We start from the raw sequence: 19,069 nt of genomic DNA on the forward strand, positions 1-19,069 counted from the left end.
ATAGAGGACTATAAATAAATTAGTGGCAATATTGATAAAATGCAATATTTAATGAACTAAAAGGTACAATTGCATTACATTCCTTCAATGAAGTCACCTTTGGCCACATATCGGGAAGCCGTTGGGGACCGTTGGCAAGACATTCTCTGTTCATGACAGCGACGGAGTGCTCTACTGTGCAAGTACAGATGCCACATCAGAAAATCGACGGCCTTCGAGTGGTTCCTTCAACTTCGGAAATAGGTCGAAGTCAAAAGGACTCATGTCTGGTGAGTACGGAGGGTGTTCCAAGACCTCCAATGCCACCTTTGCAATAAGAGCTTGACATAGTTTGCGAGATAACAACGTGTATTGTCATGCAACACGATAGGGCGATCGTCTCGCAATAAACATGGATGTTTGTGCCGCATAGCCGGAATTGTAGTCAGAAATCGTCAATAGTAGTCACTGTTGATGGTTTGTCGCTGAGGCACAGCATGGGTAAGATTAACGGGCTCGTAGTCTTATACTACAATCAGCATAAAGTTCACCCGACTGGGTTCCTGTCGACATTTCTGTGGACGTGGCGAACCTGGCTGACGCATTAATTCAGGCTCTTAGGCACGTGTCCACGTCTCATCAATGGCGACAATACGTTGCATGAATGCGTCTCCTTCGCTGCAGTATCTGCCCAGGGGGAATCCAGTCAGTGCATACCTGTATCATTTCTCTACGTCGGTTTGTTGATGTGGAACTCAACGGGGGGCCATTTTGCTCATGTATGTGCCACACCGTTTGATGACTGAGACCAGTAAGTCCATGGCCTACAGAAACGAGACCATTCACGATGTCAATCTGATCTTGAGGAATGAACGGCCGACCTGTGCGGTGCAAAACCGCAATCTCATTCCGATCCGCATGAAACACCTTGACCCATCGTGCAACCTTCCTATATGGTAATGCATTCTCGCCACAGGCTTCACGTAATCCTCGATAACACTCTGATGCATTTTTGTGAAGGGTAACCTCGATTTTACAACTCTCGCATTTGCACACACATTTAACTGACTTGGTAGAGCTGAAATATTCTACGTTGATGTGTGCTTGGAATATCTTTAGCAATAATGGATTGTATGGCACGACCCATTGTTTGCCAATTTCAACTTCTACGTAGTTTCTAATCTTGATTTCTGCCGTAAATCCTCCTTCACTCGACGTCTGTATTTTGGATCCCAATCTTCACTCGTTTTCGTCTCACTCAGGAATGATCTCGGATACCGCTTTGTGCATTTCTTGTCTTTCAAAGAGGGTGATTCCATATTTAGTATTCAACATGGTCAAAGTATCATATTTCTTACGATTATTTCATACAGTACAGGATCTTCGGCCGTAGTTGGAAACTCAACACTGATAACGTCATCGATTTCATTCTAACGTTTTCTCTTTGAGCTAAATTAAATTTTGTGAGTGTGCCAGTTCTATTTTTTGCCTTTCAATTGAGTACATGAAACAAATGACGTCTACGAAAAATTCGAATCTTCGCACTCGTATCAATGAATTTGACTTGCTTTTGTCTGAACACTCGCGCAATTAAGTCATGTTTGTCAGGTGGTATTTGTCCATACTGTAATTCATCTTTAATCTCCTTCCAGGATTAATTACACGTAAACATGATAAAAAATCGGGACAACCGTATTTTCTAATGTAAGTCATAGCGTCTTGCGCATATTCATGTTTATGTCTGGGGCTACCGATGAACGTTGACGGCAAAATTACTGATCGCCCAAGATTTTCAACATTTCCATCACTGGCTATCGCATCCCGCAAATGAATGTGTTCATCTGATCGTAACGTGCTTTGATTTTGGCGGTTGTAGAGCAATATTTCTGACTCTAGTTTTGCATACATATCAACAATATACTGTATTTTTGAAACAATTGCCAACAATTAAGTGTATGATTGTATTAGTTCAATGTCCATTATGCGACATGCATACATCTGTTTCGAAGAAGTAGTATAATTGGATGGTTCTGCGGCACCTCCGCCGCCGCACGCCTCCGCCCGCCTCCTCCTCCTCCGCCGCCTCCTCCGCCGCCGCCGCCTCCGCCGCCGCCCGCGGGAAATTTGAATTTTGGCGGGAAATTTGAATTTTGGCGCGAGATTTGAATTTGTAAACAAAGCCACGTGCTTTTTGACAGCTGTCATCGACAACAACGCATCGCTAACCTCACTGCTGCCATCTTGACGGGCCTAAACCTCACTAGTACCAACTTAACCTAACTAGCGTGAGGTAAACAAAGCCACGTGTTTTTTGACAGCCACGTGCTTTTTGACAGACAACAACGCATCGCTAACCTCAGTACTGCCATCTTGACGGGCCTAAACCTCAGTAGTGCCAACTTAACCTAACTAGTGCGAGATAAACAAATCCACGTGCTTTTTGACAGCCACGTGCTTTTTGACAGATTTGTAAACAAAGCCACGTGCTTTTTGACAGCTGTCATCGACAACAACGCATCGCTAACCTCAGTACTGCCATCTTGACGGGCCTAAACCTCACTAGTACCAACTTAACCTAACTAGCGTGAGGTAAACAAAGCCACGTGTTTTTTGACAGCCACGTGCTTTTTGACAGACAACAACGCATCGCTAACCTCAGTACTGCCATCTTGACGGGCCTAAACCTCAGTAGTGCCAACTTAACCTAACTAGTGCGAGATAAACAAATCCACGTGCTTTTTGACAGCCACGTGCTTTTTGACAGATTTGTAAACAAAGCCACGTGCTTTTTGACAGACAACAACGCATCGCTAACCTCAGTACTGCCATCTTGACGGGCCTAAACCTCAGTAGTACCAACTTAACCTAACTAGCGTGTGGTAAACAAAGCCACGTGCTTTTGACAGCCACGTGCTTTTTTGACAGCTGTCATCCGCCATCTTTAAACTACAGAGCACCGTGCTGCCCTCTTTCATCACCTATCATCGGCAGTGCTGCCATCTTGACAGACCTAAACCTTAGTGCTACCAACTTAACCTCACTAGCTCGAGATAAACAAATCCACGTGCTTTTTGACAGCCACGTGCTTTTTTGATAGCTGTCATCCGCCATCTTTGAGCACAGTGCTGCCCTCTTTAGCTACTTACCTTTGAAATGTGGTGGCGGATAATTTGAAAAATGCTTTTCGACAAGCAGCCATCTTTAATCCAGAGAGAACAGTGCTACCCTCTATGTGGTGGTGGCAAATTGAAAAATTCCACGTGCTCTTGTTTGGAAACAAACTCACGTGCTTTTTCGACAGCTACCATCTGCCATCTTTAATCTATAGAGCGCAGTGCTGCCCTCTTTAGCTACTTACCTTTGAAATGTGGCGGCGACAAATTCCACGTGCTCTTGTTTAGTAAACAAACTCACGTGCTTTTTTGTCAGCTGTCATCCGCCATCTTTAATCTATAGAGCACAGTGCTGCCCTCTTTATCGTAGTAGATGTAAATTCGTCACAGCTGTCATCCGCAGTGCTGCCATCTTAACGGGCTTAAACCTTAGTGCTACCAACTTAACCTTACTAGCGCGAGATAAACAAATCCACGTGCTTTTTGACAGCTGTCATCCACCATCTTTAATCTATAGAGCACAGTGGTGCCCTCTTTAGCTACTTACCTTTGAAATGTGGTGGCGGATAATTTGAAAAATGCTTTTTGATAGCAGCCATCTTTGAGCACCGTGCTACCCTCTTTTGTGGTGGCAGGCAATTCCACGTGACAGCAGCCATCTTTAATCATGAGAGCACCGTGCTGCCCTCTATGTGGTGGCGGCAAATTCTACATGCTCTTGTTTGGAAACAAACTCACGTGCTTTTTTCTGACAGCTGTCATCCGCCATCTTGCATCACAAACCTCAGTGCTGCGCTCTTTAGCTAGATACCTTTGAAATGTGGTGGCGGCAATTTGAAAAAAATCTATGTGCTCTTGTTTAGTAAACAAAGCCACGTGCTTTTTATGACAGTTATCATCCACCATCTTTAATCAATAGAGCACGGTGCTGCTATCATGCAGGCAATTTCATCACCTGTCATCCGCCATCTTTTAATGAACAGAGCACCGTGCTGCTCTCTGTAGTAGCGGGCAATTTGAAAAGTTCTGTTAGCTGTCATCCGCCATCTTTAATCAAGAGAGCACCGTGCTGCCATCTATGTGGTGGCGGCAAATTCTACGTGCTACGCGCAGCTGTCATCCACCATCTTACATCGCAAACCTCAGTGCTACACTCTATGTGGTGGCGGATAATTTAAAAAGAAAAATTCTACATCAGTCCTCTCTCGACGCTAATTGCACAAGATGGTGACTATACATGACTCCTTAAAGGTGCTTATGCAAGATGATCGCTATACATAGACGCCCTTGGGATGCTTGCGCACGATGGCGGTTATACAAGGCTCCTTATGAGGGATGCTTGCGCGAGATGGTGGTTGCTCTTATGAGGCGGCTTAAGGATCCATGACTAGAGACGCCCTAAGGATGCTTGCGCAAGATGGCGGATGCAAGATGGCGGCTATACATAGCTCCTTATGAGACAGCCAGTACTCGATACAACATGTGATCAGAACATTGATTGATGTGTTCAGAACACTGTACTCGATACAACATGTGATTAAAACATTGTGTGGTGTGTTCAGAACACTACATAAGTAGAATCGAACGCTGTATTAGGGGATACCTTTGTTTAGATTGAAACATAACAAGACTAGAATTGAACACTGCACATTGATTGATTGATGTGTTCAGAACACAAAATAAGTAGAATCGAACACTGTACTCGATGTCGTTAACTTCAACATGTGATTAAAACATTGTCTGGTGTGTTCAGAACACTACATAAGTAGAATCGAACGCTGTACAACATGTTAGGGGATACCTTTGTTTAGATTGAAACATAGCAAGACTAGAATTGAACACTGCACTCGATGTCGTTACATGCGATCAGAACATTGATTGATGCGTTCAGATCACGAAACAAGTAGAACCGAACACTGTACAACATGTTAGGGGATACCTTTGTTCTAAGAAGATCAGCTTGAAACATAACAAGACTAGAATTGAACACTGCACTCGATACAACATGTAATCAGAACATTGATTGATGCGTTCAGATCTCGAAACAAGTAGAACCGAACACTGTACAACATGTTAAGGGATACCTTTGTTTAGATTGAAACTAACAAGACTAACACTTCAAATGATTTGCTTAGTACGAAAATAAAAAAATATATACCGCGTAGCTAACTCGTTCATCACACTGCTAAGACGCTTAGTAATTGTGAATACACTCATACGAAAATCAAGAAAGCACACTGCGTAGCCAACTCGCTCGGCTCACTCGCTTAGTATTTGCAACACACACGGATAAGAATGTTCCGAGATACTTACATGTTTTTTAAGGGAGGGTGAAAGATCATAAATTATATGTACACATGTTGTCTCCTCCAAGTTGTAAGATGAAATAGACGCAGTACTGCGAGTTTCCGCTCTAGCTGGCGAACGGAAGTAGCATGATATCTCAGCAAAAAATAATACGCGTGAGCTTGCAAGTCAGACACAATGATGGATACCGCGATTCAAATCCTGGTAACTTATGCCGTCGGGAAGGGTATCCGGCGAGCATCTAGCTGTAAATCCTCGATTCTCGACAGATTCTTAATCCGAGTTCTTTGACGTCAGGAAGGGCAACTAGTTGAAAACAATTATCGAACACGCATCGCGAAGGCAAGAGTGTGCAGCGATATGCTTGTTTAGACTTGCAGATTACGAAAAGAAACATAACAAGACTTGAGTCTTAAAACAAATTCTTGCGATTTAAAATCTTAGTCAGGAAGGGCATCCAGCAGTAAAACAATAGTTCGTGATTTAAAATCTAGCAGTAAAACCCCCGATTCTCGACAGATTCTTAATCCGAGTTCTTTGACGTCAGGAAGGGCAACTAGTTGAAAACAATTATCGAACACGCATCGCGAAGGCAAGAGTGTGCAGCGATATGCTTGTTTAGACTTGCAGATTACGAAAAGAAACATAACAAGACTTGAGTCTTAAAACAAATTCTTGCGATTTAAAATCTTAGTCAGGAAGGGCATCCAGCAGTAAAACAATAGTTCGTGATTTAAAATCTAGCAGTAAAACCCCCGATTCTCGACAGATTCTTAATCCGAGTTCTTTGACGTCAGGAAGGGCAACTAGTTGAAAACAATTATCGAACACGCATCGCGAAGGCAAGAGTGTGCAGCGATATGCTTGTTTAGACTTGCAGATTACGAAAAGAAACATAACAAGACTTGAGTCTTAAAACAAATTCTTGCGATTTAAAATCTTAGTCAGGAAGGGCATCCAGCAGTAAAACAATAGTTCGTGATTTAAAATCTAGCAGTAAAACCCCCGATTCTCGACAGATTCTTAATCCGAGTTCTTTGACGTCAGGAAGGGCAACTAGTTGAAAACAATTATCGAACACGCATCGCGAAGGCAAGAGTGTGCAGCGATATGCTTGTTTAGACTTGCAGATTACGAAAAGAAACATAACAAGACTTGAGTCTTAAAACAAATTCTTGCGATTTAAAATCTTAGTCAGGAAGGGCATCCGGTACAAGACTTGAGTCTTAAAACAAATTCTTGCGATTTAAAATCTTAGTCAGGAAGGGCATCCAGCAGTAAAACAATAGTTCGTGATACTGCGATTTAAAATCTAGCTGTATATCCCCCGATTCTCGACAGATTCTTAATCCGAGTTCTTTGACGTCAGGAAGGGCAACCGGTCGAAAACAATAGGGTATGATGTAAGAGGTTAGATACTACCAGTTTTGCGTCAGGAAGGGCAACTAGTCTTAAAACAAAACAGATTCTTAATCCGAGTTCTTTGACGTCAGGAAGGGCAACCGGTCGAAAACTATAGTGTGTGATGTAAGAGGTTAGATACTGCCAGTTTTGCGTCAGGAAGGGCAACTCAACAAATTCTTGCGATTTAAAATCCTAGTCAGGAAGGGCAGCCGGTCGTAAAACTATGGTGTGGGGCGGGGTGTGCAAAAAAGCCAGCATTAAGTAAGGGCTGTTGATAGGAGGCGTTAAACCATGTGCATGCTCCTTCACCAGGAGAAGCCTACATGCCGGTACCGTGCAGGTTCTTTCGATAGGAGTAGGCACTGTGTGTGTTTTAACCTCTCCGTACAATCATGATATTTTACGTTAGGAACTTACATAGGCTAAATGCTACACATTCCGTGTAAGAGGTTAGATACTGCCAGTTTTGCGTCAGGAAGGGCAACTCAACAAATTCTTGCGATTTAAAATCCTAGTCAGGAAGGGCATCCGGTCGTAAAACTATGGTGTGAGGCGGGGTGTGCAAAAAAGCCAGCATTAAGTAAGGGCTGTTGATAGGAGGCGTTAAACCATGTGCATGCTCCTTCACCAGGAGAAGCCTACATGCCGGTACCGTGCAGGTTCTTTCGATAGGAGTAGGCACTGTGTGTGTTTTAACCTCTCCGTACAATCATGATATTTTACGTTAGGAACTTACATAGGCTAAATGCTACACATTCCGTGTAAGAGGTTAGATACTGCCAGTTTTGCGTCAGGAAGGGCAACTCAATACATTCTTGCGATTTAAAATCCTAGTCAGGAAGGGCAGCCGGTCGTAAAACTATGGTGTGAGGCGGGGTGTGCAAAAAAGCCAGCATTAAGTAAGGGCTGTTGATAGGAGGCGTTAAACCATGTGCATGCTCCTTCACCAGGAGAAGCCTACATGCCGGTACCGTGCAGGTTCTTTCGATAGGAGTAGGCACTGTGTGTGTTTTAACCTCTCCGTACAATCATGATATTTTACGTTAGGAACTTACATAGGCTAAATGCTACACATTCCGTGTAAGAGGTTAGATACTGCCAGTTTTGCGTCAGGAAGGGCAACTCAACAAATTCTTGCGATTTAAAATCCTAGTCAGGAAGGGCAGCCGGTCGTAAAACTATGGTGTGAGGCGGGGTGTGCAAAAAGCCAGCATTAAGTAAGGACTGTTGATAGGAGGCGTTAAACCATGTGCATGCTCCTTCACCAGGAGAAGCATACATGCCGGTACCGTGCAGGTTCTTTCGATAGGAGTAGGCACTGTGTGTGTTTTAACCTCTCCGTACAATCATGATATTTTACGTTAGGAACTTACATAGGCTAAATGCTACACATTCCGTGGCAGAGCCAGGAATCGAACTCGGACCTCCGAGGGTAGCAGCTAACTACTACACTACAGAGGAGGACTATTTTAGAATATTTTACAACCTTAATTAGTACTGTGTTTTAAGAGCTTGAATGGTACTCAGCTAAGAAGACGTTCGCGAGTTACAAGCCGCTTATCAGTGTCCTCGTTCAAGGCCGAGCCGGAAGATACGTGTACAATTTCAGCTAACACACGCATTCCGCTGCTCGCTCTGCGCTGATACGACTTCATGGACAGTAGAACAAACCCATAGCCTACAGTATGCATGCCTCTCACCCGGTAGTCTCGGGTTCGATTCTCTTGGGAATAAAAATGTGTTTAAATCGCAAGAATTTGTTGAGTTGTCCTTCGCACACTCTTGCCTTCGCGATGCGTGTTCGATAATTGTTTTCAACCGGTTGCCCTTCCTGACGTCAAAGAACTCGGATTAAGAATCTGTCGAGAATCAGGGGTTTTACAGCTAGATGCACTTCTTAGATTTTAAATCACGAACTATTGTTTTACTGCTGGATGCCCTTCCTGACTAAGATTTTAAATCGCAAGAATTTGTTTTAAGACTCAAGTCTTGTTATGTTTCTTTTCGTAATCTGCAAGTCTAAACAAGCATATCGCTGCACACTCTTGCCTTCGCGATGCGTGTTCGATAATTGTTTTCAACTAGTTGCCCTTCCTGACGTCAAAGAACTCGGATTAAGAATCTGTCGAGAATCGGTGGTTTTACTGCTAGATTTTAAATCACGAACTATTGTTTTACTATTGGATGCCCTTCCTGACTAAGATTTTAAATCGCAAGAATTTGTTTTAAGACTCAAGTCTTGTACCGGATGCCCTTCCTGACTAAGATTTTAAATCGCAAGAATTTGTTTTAAGACTCAAGTCTTGTTATGTTTCTTTTCGTAATCTGCAAGTCTAAACAAGCATATCGCTGCACACTCTTGCCTTCGCGATGCGTGTTCGATAATTGTTTTCAACTAGTTGCCCTTCCTGACGTCAAAGAACTCGGATTAAGAATCTGTCGAGAATCGGGGGTTTTACTGCTAGATTTTAAATCACGAACTATTGTTTTACTGCTGGATGCCCTTCCTGACTAAGATTTTAAATCGCAAGAATTTGTTTTAAGACTCAAGTCTTGTTATGTTTCTTTTCGTAATCTGCAAGTCTAAACAAGCATATCGCTGCACACTCTTGCCTTCGCGATGCGTGTTCGATAATTGTTTTCAACTAGTTGCCCTTCCTGACGTCAAAGAACTCGGATTAAGAATCTGTCGAGAATCGGGGGTTTTACTGCTAGATTTTAAATCACGAACTATTGTTTTACTGCTGGATGCCCTTCCTGACTAAGATTTTAAATCGCAAGAATTTGTTTTAAGACTCAAGTCTTGTTATGTTTCTTTTCGTAATCTGCAAGTCTAAACAAGCATATCGCTGCACACTCTTGCCTTCGCGATGCGTGTTCGATAATTGTTTTCAACTAGTTGCCCTTCCTGACGTCAAAGAACTCGGATTAAGAATCTGTCGAGAATCGGGGGTTTTACTGCTAGATTTTAAATCACGAACTATTGTTTTACTGCTGGATGCCCTTCCTGACTAAGATTTTAAATCGCAAGAATTTGTTTTAAGACTCAAGTCTTGTTATGTTTCTTTTCGTAATCTGCAAGTCTAAACAAGCATATCGCTGCACACTCTTGCCTTCGCGATGCGTGTTCGATAATTGTTTTCAACTAGTTGCCCTTCCTGACGTCAAAGAACTCGGATTAAGAATCTGTCGAGAATCGAGGATTTACAGCTAGATGCTCGCCGGATACCCTTCCCGACGGCATAAGTTACCAGGATTTGAATCGCGGTATCCATCATTGTGTCTGACTTGCAAGCTCACGCGTATTATTTTTTGCTGAGATATCATGCTACTTCCGTTCGCCAGCTAGAGCGGAAACTCGCAGTACTGCGTCTATTTCATCTTACAACTTGGAGGAGACAACATGTGTACATATAATTTATGATCTTTCACCCTCCCTTAAAAAACATGTAAGTATCTCGGAACATTCTTATCCGTGTGTGTTGCAAATACTAAGCGAGTGAGCCGAGCGAGTTGGCTACGCAGTGTGCTTTCTTGATTTTCGTATGAGTGTATTCACAATTACTAAGCGTCTTAGCAGTGTGATGAACGAGTTAGCTACGCGGTATATATTTTTTTATTTTCGTACTAAGCAAATCATTTGAAGTGTTAGTCTTGTTAGTTTCAATCTAAACAAAGGTATCCCTTAACATGTTGTACAGTGTTCGGTTCTACTTGTTTCGTGATCTGAACGCATCAATCAATGTTCTGATTACATGTTGTATCGAGTGCAGTGTTCAATTCTAGTCTTGTTATGTTTCAAGCTGATCTTCTTAGAACAAAGGTATCCCCTAACATGTTGTACAGTGTTCGGTTCTACTTGTTTCGTGATCTGAACGCATCAATCAATGTTCTGATCGCATGTAACGACATCGAGTGCAGTGTTCAATTCTAGTCTTGCTATGTTTCAATCTAAACAAAGGTATCCCCTAACATGTTGTACAGCGTTCGATTCTACTTATGTAGTGTTCTGAACACACCAGACAATGTTTTAATCACATGTTGAAGTTAACGACATCGAGTACAGTGTTCGATTCTACTTATTTTGTGTTCTGAACACATCAATCAATCAATGTGCAGTGTTCAATTCTAGTCTTGTTATGTTTCAATCTAAACAAAGGTATCCCCTAATACAGCGTTCGATTCTACTTATGTAGTGTTCTGAACACACCACACAATGTTTTAATCACATGTTGTATCGAGTACAGTGTTCTGAACACATCAATCAATGTTCTGATCACATGTTGTATCGAGTACTGGCTGTCTCATAAGGAGCTATGTATAGCCGCCATCTTGCATCCGCCATCTTGCGCAAGCATCCTTAGGGCGTCTCTAGTCATGGATCCTTAAGCCGCCTCATAAGAGCAACCACCATCTCGCGCAAGCATCCCTCATAAGGAGCCTTGTATAACCGCCATCTTGCGCAAGCATCCCAAGGGCGTCTATGTATAGCGATTATCTTGCATAAGCACCTTTAAGGAGTCATGTATAGTCACCATCTTGTGCAATTAGCGTCGAGAGAGGACTGATGTAGAATTTTTCTTTTTAAATTATCCGCCACCACATAGAGTGTAGCACTGAGGTTTGCGATGTAAGATGGTGGATGACAGCTGCGCGTAGCACGTAGAATTTGCCGCCACCACATAGATGGTAGCACGGTGCTCTCTTGATTAAAGATGGCGGATGACAGCTAACAGAACTTTTCAAATTGCCCGCTACTACAGAGAGCAGCACGGTGCTCTGTTCATTAAAAGATGGCGGATGACAGGTGATGAAATTGCCTGCATGATAGCAGCACCGTGCTCTATTGATTAAAGATGGTGGATGATAGCTGTCATAAAAAGCACGTGGCTTTGTTTACTAAACAAGAGCACATAGATTTTTTTCAAATTGCCGCCACCACATTTCAAAGGTATCTAGCTAAAGAGCGCAGCACTGAGGTTTGTGATGCAAGATGGCGGATGACAGCTGTCAGAAAAAAGCACGTGAGTTTGTTTCCAAACAAGAGCATGTAGAATTTGCCGCCACCACATAGAGGGCAGCACGGTGCTCTCATGATTAAAGATGGCTGCTGTCACGTGGAATTGCCTGCCACCACAAAAGAGGGTAGCACGGTGCTCAAAGATGGCTGCTATCAAAAAGCATTTTTCAAATTATCCGCCACCACATTTCATAGGTAAGTAGCTAAAGAGGGCACCACTGTGCTCTATAGATTAAAGATGGTGGATGACAGCTGTCAAAAAGCACGTGGATTTGTTTATCTCGCGCTAGTAAGGTTAAGTTGGTAGCACTAAGGTTTAAGCCCGTTAAGATGGCAGCACTGCGGATGACAGCTGTGACGAATTTACATCTACTACGATAAAGAGGGCAGCACTGTGCTCTATAGATTAAAGATGGCGGATGACAGCTGACAAAAAAGCACGTGAGTTTGTTTACTAAACAAGAGCACGTGGAATTTGTCGCCGCCACATTTCAAAGGTAAGTAGCTAAAGAGGGCAGCACTGCGCTCTATAGATTAAAGATGGCAGATGGTAGCTGTCGAAAAAGCACGTGAGTTTGTTTCCAAACAAGAGCACGTGGAATTTTTCAATTTGCCACCACCACATAGAGGGTAGCACTGTTCTCTCTGGATTAAAGATGGCTGCTTGTCGAAAAGCATTTTTCAAATTATCCGCCACCACATTTCAAAGGTAAGTAGCTAAAGAGGGCAGCACTGTGCTCAAAGATGGCGGATGACAGCTATCAAAAAAGCACGTGGCTGTCAAAAAGCACGTGGATTTGTTTATCTCGAGCTAGTGAGGTTAAGTTGGTAGCACTAAGGTTTAGGTCTGTCAAGATGGCAGCACTGCCGATGATAGGTGATGAAAGAGGGCAGCACGGTGCTCTGTAGTTTAAAGATGGCGGATGACAGCTGTCAAAAAAGCAAGTGGCTGTCAAAAGCACGTGGCTTTGTTTACCACACGCTAGTTAGGTTAAGTTGGTACTACTGAGGTTTAGGCCCGTCAAGATGGCAGTACTGAGGTTAGCGATGCGTTGTTGTCTGTCAAAAAGCACGTGGCTGTCAAAAAGCACGTGGCTGTCAAAAAGCACGTGGATTTGTTTATCTCGCACTAGTTAGGTTAAGTTGGCACTACTGAGGTTTAGGCCCGTCAAGATGGCAGTACTGAGGTTAGCGATGCGTTGTTGTCTGTCAAAAAGCACGTGGCTGTCAAAAAACACGTGGCTTTGTTTACCTCACGCTAGTTAGGTTAAGTTGGTACTAGTGAGGTTTAGGCCCGTCAAGATGGCAGTACTGAGGTTAGCGATGCGTTGTTGTCGATGACAGCTGTCAAAAAGCACGTGGCTTTGTTTACAAATCTGTCAAAAAGCACGTGGCTGTCAAAAAGCACGTGGATTTGTTTATCTCGCACTAATTAGGTTAAGTTGGCATTACTGAGGTTTAGGCCCGTCAAGATGGCAGTACTGAGGTTAGCGATGCGTTGTTGTCTGTCAAAAAGCACGTGGCTGTCAAAAAACACGTGGCTTTGTTTACCTCACGCTAGTTAGGTTAAGTTGGTACTAGTGAGGTTTAGGCCCGTCAAGATGGCAGCAGTGAGGTTAGCGATGCGTTGTTGTCGATGACAGCTGTCAAAAAGCACGTGGCTTTGTTTACAAATTCAAATCTCGCGCCAAAATTCAAATTTCCCGCCAAAATTCAAATTTCCCGCGGGCGGCGGAGGCGGCGGCGGAGGAGGCGGCGGAGGAGGCGGCGGTAGGAGGAATAGGCGGCCGAACCCGCTTATTATACTACTCGAAGATACTTTTTTGTTTGTTGGTCGATTCGTTTGTGGGTTAACTTCAAATCCCGGTCACTCCATATGAGATTTGTGCTGGACAAAACGGAGACGGTACAAGTCTTTCTCCGGGTACTCCTGTTTTCCCTGTCATATTTCCTACCAGCAACACTCTCCAATATCATTTCATTTCATTTCATTTCATCTATCATTCATTATTCATTACCCCAGAGGATGCGACAGACTTTGGCTGCCGGCACAATTCCTGTCCTCGCCGCTGGGCGTGGGCTTCGTTCATTCCATTTGTGGCCCAGTCAAATGACTGGAAACAATCTGTAGATTTTCAATGACGAAGTCAGCCACTTTCAACCTTCCATATCCCCCACACCACCACAGCTACCAACTCGCAACCACTATAGTGGACGATGGGAGACTGGCGGCTGCTACCACACACGAACACCAGTAGTCTGCGGTGGATAGTAGTGACAGCAAGGTGGAAAACGCGTACACACACCTCTTTTTTTTTATATAGTCGGCCACTTTCAACACTCACATCTCCCACACCACCACTGTTACCGACACGCAACCACTATAGTGCACGCTGGGAGACGCGAGGTTACTACCGCAAACAAACACCAGTAGTGTGCGGTGGATAGTAGTGGCAGCAAGGTGAAATATACGGACACACTCGTCTATTTTTATATATAGTCGGCCAATTTCGACCCCACATTTCCCATACCACCACAGGTACCGACACGCAACCACTATAGTGCACGATAAGACTCGAGGCTATTACCACACACAAACACCAGTGGACTGCGGTGGGTAGTAGTGGCTGCAAGGTGAAATATATAGAGACACACGTCTATTTTTATTTATAGACATAGACGTCAACCGAATCATTTGTTTGAGTTCATTTCCGCGCTGATAGCTAACAGACTGTAAATTTGAAGATGCGACAGGTGTAGTTCTATATCAAAGCATACCTGTGGAAGAAACATCCCATTAAAGACTTCCCATTACAACCGGTGTCCAGTCAGGTTGTCTGCAGATATTGGAGTGGCACGTGGTCATCTTGTCGACATCCTCAATTGACTGGTTTTCATGATGGGGATTATGCAAAGCCAACGTAGGGAAATTTAATTTATATTGTTATGATATTTAATTGGGGAGAGAGAATGTGTGTCATAACCATATAAGTAACCTGTACGGCTCCTTGGCTGAATGTTCAGCGTAGTGGCTTTCGTCTCAGAGAGCCCTGGGTTCGATTCCCGGACGCCGTTATTCCTGTCATCTTCCTCCACTTACTCCAACCAGCTTTAATTCTTACAGGGACTTCTCAGTCCCGTCTGATGGATTTTCGCGCCTGGGGACTTCAAGAGTTCCACTTGCTTCTATAATCTTGATGGCATCTCCTCTCTTGCAGCTCATCATCAGCTCTGTCTTATTCTTGCTCATACTTTTAAGCTATCAATCTCCAAGGCTACTCATCAAGTGACAAAGTTCTCTTTCAGTTCTTCTGCATCTGCCACAAGGACTATATCATATACGAACAAGTGCTTCCAGCTACTCCTCCGTCTTGCCGATTCACACTGTACGTCGAGGATTAAGACAAAGAGAAATTGAATACGTGCCAGTCCTTGATGCAAACCTACCTTCAGCTCAAATTGTTCCGTCTCGTCAACACCACTGCTCTTATTTCTCTCACCAACCTCACGATCTGATCTCGTACTCCTCAGGCACTATGTGTCATATACCTCCATGATAACAAAAGTACCAAGACTGAAATCTAACAAGAAGATACTAACAGAACTTCGTATTCCGACTGTTAGATCTCGGATAACAAAATAGTAAAGATGACCAAAGCTAGAATCTTCCTCAACCATTCAACCGACCCTTACATTCTACTCTGAAAACGGGTCGTAAGAACCAAGAAGCTGAAACACACGTTCCAAATATTGCGGCCCTTGGCTCACTTATGACCTGTTTTAACATGAAATGGGAATCTGTTCAGGCCTTTTCCAAATTTTGTAACTTTTCTCTCACGAAATAAGTTCAAAATTAAACCTATGAAAAGTGCCGTTTGTTAAGAAGGGAAGTTTCTCCCCCCCCCCAGTTTGAAAATAGCTCTCCGACTCAAAATCAGAACCATTTCTCAGCAAAGAGGGGGTTTCTTCTCTAACGGGAGGTGAATACCGCCTCTCAATCGGATCGTTCTTTCCCCGCGAGTGTAGAACCAGAGACTTTTCAGACTCATCAGCATTTCTCGGAAACAGATGAGTAAAGGCGTATAGTTTTCGCCCTGGGACTCTCAGGTACTCGCCCTCAATAAATAAATAAATAAATTAGTCTGCAGTTCTCGACGGGGAAAGTGATTTTTTAAACCTATGCTTAAAGCCTTTTTTTCCATTGCTTACTGTGTTAATGGTATGTAGACTGTTATGATGCAGTTTACAGTTCTTTGTATTATGATCATCTGTATAGTTACTAAGTTTGTTTGGATCCCAGTTGTAGACTGAGGTTATCACCGTCAGGCTTCCATTCCGTTTGTTCTCGCATCGGCTCAATCAAGCGGAATGCGAGAGAAGAGTGCATTGTTAGCAAAGTGTTTAAAGATTACCAGATTTGTCTCAAAGAAACCCCCTTCCGAACGTGAAATCGGCAGGATTTCTAAATAATGTGTTCAATGTATTCAGAATGTGTTCAGTGGTTTTGGAGAGAGGGTGGAACATATTTTGAGATAGTATCGTACCGTACAATGTTTGCATCCAATTGATAACCTTGTATTTATTAGCTGAAAGTGGGTACGTATTCAAAGAGCGTTTTTATAGTTCCTCTACGAAGATTGTGTCTATTTGAAAGCTTTTTCTTTTTGAAAATGCTTGTTTTTGTTAATTGATGTTTATTAAATTTGTCTACGTTGCGATGAACTCATTACAGTTGTATCATTACTGAGCTGACTAGATTGTCATTCGTAAGCTTTCTTCAATAAGCTTTGTTGTTTTCGGTACCGATACGGTCCCGAAAAGAAAATATCTTTTGTTCCCAAATACTTCTAAGACAAGGAGAGAAAATTTAAGTTGGCTCCAGAAAAATTAAGAAGAGCGGGATGTTCAACTGTCAATCAATATTCTAAAGGCTAATGCCTTGTCGATGCAACTACTCTCTTCTTTCATTGGCTGTTCGTTTCAGTTCCATGTAATTGTTACAACTTAACCTCTTCTTGATGTCGTCCAAATACTTCATCCTAAATCTTCCTCTCCCTTTCTTTCCCATCACTTTCCCTTCAAGTATGTTAGTGATGAAAGTATTGTGTCTGATGACATGTTCAATAAAATATATTCCAGCGTCTTTCATAAACTACCGAACATACTTTGATGTAATTTCCAGTCTTCATCAGTTTTTTAAATGGGCACTCAAACGAATTCCCTGCGTACTAAGCCGTGGGTGAAAGCTAGTTATAGGAACCCTACTGACTCAGAGAAATAACATGAACAATTTGACGTTTCGAAGGGGTTTTCTTTGGGACAAAGGAAGATTAGCTCCAAACCGCGACGTTCCCAGAAATCTATTCAATTGTCGGTTCATTTATTACTACCCAGTTAGTATTATGGAATGAAGTACATGGAATATTTGCCATTTATATAATATATTTTTACGTGATAGCAAACTGCATGCTGACATTGTTTGCAGGTCAAGGAGGTGAACGTTCTCTTCATCGACAACCCTGTAGGAACAGGCTTCAGCTACGTCAAGTCGACTTCTCTCTTGACAAAAAACAACAAAGAAATTGCCACAGACCTGGTGAATTTTACTCGCCAGTTCATAAACGAGTATCCCGAATTTCGAACAACGCCCCTTTACATCTTCTCCGAGTCTTATGGAGGAAAGATGGCTGCTGAGTTCGGTCTTTACCTACAAAAAGTAAGTAGCCATGTGCCTGAAAACATTTCACCAAATATTCTTTAAACTGTACTTGGTTTTTACGTTGACATTTTACTGATCTTGAACATCCCGTATATTATATTCTGATTAGGATGAACTGAGTATTATGTTTGTTACAGGATATAGAAGCTGGTAATGTGCAGGTAAATCTGAAAGGGGTAGGTCTGGGAGACTCCTGGATCTCTCCAATAGACTCCGTGCTCACTTGGGCGCCTTTTCTACTTTACACCGTAAGTATTTCACTGTTAGAACAATTTTTTTTTTTTTTTTTTGCTATTTGCTTTACGTCGCACTGACTCAGATAGGTTTTATGGTGTCGATGGGATAGGAAAGGCCTAGGAATGGGAAGGAAGCGGACGTGGCCTTAATTAAGATACATTTGCCTGGTGTGAAAATGGGAAACCATGGCAAAACCATCTTCAGGGCTGCAGACAGTAGGATTCGAACCCACTATCTGCGGGATGCAAACTCACAGCTGCGCGCCCCTAACCGCACGGCTAATTCGCCCGGCGAGGTCATCTCTCAAGCCACTTACATGTATGTGAACAATAGTAAAATATCAATCGTTTTTACAAAACCAGAACGTTTCTACGTTATTCGTCGTGATATTTTTATATGATATACTGTATGTGGTTTTTTTCTGTATTCTTTGATATTAAGTTGCTACACTGTTGATAATCAAAACTATATTTCGATAATAAATTAATCCGTTGCAAATATAAATATACAAAAACATTAAGAGATAAAGGAACTGTCTCGTTCAGCATCAATAAGATTAGTTTCTAAATACCGGAGGTACATACCTTTAGGCAGCCGATGCTTTGTTCAACACAGTTCATCATTCCCTGTCGTGTCGTCGTGTCCTTTACTGTGATAAGGTCAAGTAGCTCGTTTGTCACCTTCAGACTTTCGTCGACACCTCTAAGTTTTCAAGCTGAGCTGTATTACTCATGTGTGTCGCGTCATCTAAACTCAGTGAATGATGGGCGAATTCCAGCGCAAATGCTGTGAACTGGTTGTAAAGCTCCAGAGGAATGTCACTGAGATTGTAATTATCGAAAAACGCTGCAACCACTGTAGGTATAAAGGACAGACACATGCCCTCCACAAATGTTATGCCTCCCTACAAACCTACTTTTGGTAAGACCAAGCAGTCTGGAGTTCTTATTAGAAGGCAGAAGTTTATTAATAATATTCTTCAGAATGTTGTCGGCAAATTGGTGATTGTGCAATGATTCGCAAACGTTCCTCATAACACTTATGCTAATATGCATTTGAGTCACGCTCACAACTGAGCACAGTCCTGTAATAAGTCAGTCTGTGAACTCCCAAATAAAATTGAATTTTCGATCTGTAGATGATGCAGCATCCCCACCAGGGTCCTGTTCCACGAACGAATTTTGTAGCTTTTCACTTTGCACTTTGCACTTTTCAGTTCAGATTTTGTTCCGCCATCACTTTTCAGATTTAGCTTGCAAAGTTAAAAGTGAAAATTTAGGAATTATTTCA

The 19,069-nt window shown here is 42.7% G+C and overlaps 1 protein-coding gene across 1 annotated transcript in view; it reads left to right on the forward strand.

The window, feature by feature from the left end:
- The window catches only part of LOC136874767 (retinoid-inducible serine carboxypeptidase), a 78,816-nt gene that overhangs the window by 20,317 nt on the left and 39,430 nt on the right, over window positions 1–19,069 (forward strand). The window contains exons 3-4 of the mRNA XM_067148436.2: window positions 17,309–17,539; window positions 17,680–17,790. Of these exons, the coding sequence (XP_067004537.1) occupies window positions 17,309–17,539; window positions 17,680–17,790 (342 nt within the window). The remainder of the gene's footprint in view (window positions 1–17,308; window positions 17,540–17,679; window positions 17,791–19,069) is intronic.

The sequence above is a fragment of the Anabrus simplex genome, chromosome 5, assembly GCF_040414725.1.
Source record: "Anabrus simplex isolate iqAnaSimp1 chromosome 5, ASM4041472v1, whole genome shotgun sequence".
Classification (NCBI taxonomy): domain Eukaryota; kingdom Metazoa; phylum Arthropoda; class Insecta; order Orthoptera; family Tettigoniidae; genus Anabrus; species Anabrus simplex.